The sequence below is a fragment of the Halyomorpha halys genome, unplaced genomic scaffold, assembly GCF_000696795.3.
Source record: "Halyomorpha halys isolate HHAL.00 unplaced genomic scaffold, Hhal_1.1 Scaffold1320.1, whole genome shotgun sequence".
In the NCBI taxonomy this organism is placed as follows: Eukaryota; Metazoa; Arthropoda; class Insecta; order Hemiptera; family Pentatomidae; genus Halyomorpha; species Halyomorpha halys.
In genome coordinates this window covers 6,885-8,871 of record NW_027115604.1, presented here as the reverse complement: position 1 = coordinate 8,871, position 1,987 = coordinate 6,885, and the positions used below count along the sequence as shown (strand labels likewise).

At 32.2% G+C, this 1,987-nt stretch overlaps 1 protein-coding gene across 1 annotated transcript in view; it reads left to right on the top strand.

The window, feature by feature from the left end:
- Positions 1-1,987, top strand: part of LOC106689288 (neutral ceramidase) — a gene marked incomplete at its 3' end in the record, with an annotated part of 128,579 nt that overhangs the window by 121,532 nt on the left and 5,060 nt on the right. Inside the window, 1 exon segment of the mRNA XM_067052609.1 lies at positions 670-879. Coding sequence (XP_066908710.1) covers positions 670-879 — 210 coding nt within the window.

The window sequence follows — 1,987 nt, the reverse complement described above, 5'->3', positions numbered from 1 at the left end:
CGAATGTCGTGGCCTGGGCCCATAACCAATGTTGGTTAATAAATAAAACTAGATTCGAGAGACAAGGTTTTTTATTACTCACAAAACTCATTACATTACACTCACACTAGGTACAAGCACACAATCTAGCGGAAAAAAGACAAAACAGGGTATATGAACATATGGACGGACATATGCCTTCTATATTTACTAATAAATTTAGGATTACAATATTAACAGAAAGAACAAAATAAGATATAATTAAATACAGAGAATAAAAAAAATATATAAAATAGGAAACAAAATATGCTTCTATAAGTTTCTTCTAAACTATAGTGAAGGTTTTTTTTATTATACATATTTTATCTATCGTATAGGCATTGTTTACGTGTATTGTTTACAGGTGTATATGGTATGTTTAAATGGTATTCGTTAGCTGTCATAAAGCCCTGCGAGGTGGAACGAAACGTCAGCAAATGAATAAAACTATTTTGTGTTCCTTTTTGATCACACCTCCAACCATCTTCATTACCAATACTAATTTGCTTCAAATATCATTTTAATATATACATAATTTTATTTTGTTTATATTTATATTATCCTATATTATCTTATGTTGTGGTTTCTACTTTTTTTTTTTTAGCAGCTTCATTTTGTTTGAAGGCTTTTTATATATTTTTTTCTCCACAGGGACCGTTTGTAGCGGCGTTCGCTTCTACTAACCTCGGTGACGTCTCTCCCAACATCGCCGGAACCAGATGCATGCCTTCAGGCCAGCCATGCGAAAAATACACTTCGTCCTGCGAAGACCGCAGAGATCATTGCCTTGCCTTCGGACCTGGGCGGGACATGTTCGAGAGTACTCACATCATAGCGACCAGAATCATGGAGAGTGCATGGGTATGTTGGAGTGTTACGGCATGGTCTATCATGGGTATGTTGGAGTGTTACGGCATGGTCTATCATGGGTATGTTGGGATGTTACGACATGGTTTATCATTGGTATAACAAGGCTGATTAAACAAATAGCTACATTTCGTTCGGTTCGATAGTTCTACGGCAGGGGAAGTTGAGAATGGATTGCTGTAGTTTAGAGAAACTTATCTAGATCCCGCAAGTGTACCAAACACACGTTGGCTCATAACTATCCAATAATTAACTAGCATCGAACAGAATAGAGATTGTGAAGAATTTAATCATGATTATCATAATTAAAATTTTTAATAAAAATATATCATATATTTAGGTTTTATTAATGTTTCTTGTTTCAGCGGATAACCCGGAATTCATCTTTTTACACAGACAATAAACTAGAGCATACATTTTTTTCAAAGGGGTCCTTAAACTTTGGATTACAAAAATAATTGTTTATTTCGTTGCACAACAATAGTTTAAGCTCAAAGTGTCGTTTTGCTTTATCCTTTTTTTTCCTTCTTTTCTAAAAACGTTTTATTTAAACATTATAATCTGGTACATCTAGGAGCAAGTACTAAAACTGAACTTACTCAATCATACTATATATACGTAATCAGTAAAAAAACTAAAAGGAAATAAATAATATAATATATGTATATGTATAGTTGACCGTAAAAATTTATATATAAGAAAACTATTTATTTTCAGACGTTTTTCCCCACTTTGCAGGGATTCATCAGGGCTAAAAAGATAAAAAAAAACTGAGAATATTACAACAATAAGGCAATTTTTAAGGGTAAACTATTTTTGTTTCTCTTTTGACCGCAACCCTGACCATCTTCTTATATATAAATAATATATTAAAATGAATAATAATGTTAATGAAATAATTTTAAAAAAAACCGTGTCCGTGTAGGCCTCGGCGCGAAGCGCCGAGGCGACATATTTCCGTGACAACGTATACTCTATGCTAATATTACATAAATATAAATTAAAATCAATCCAATGTTATATATTTGAAATAATAAACCAGTTCACATATTGAATTCAGATATTTATTTTTGCTTGGTTATACAAAATATTTATACAGTTA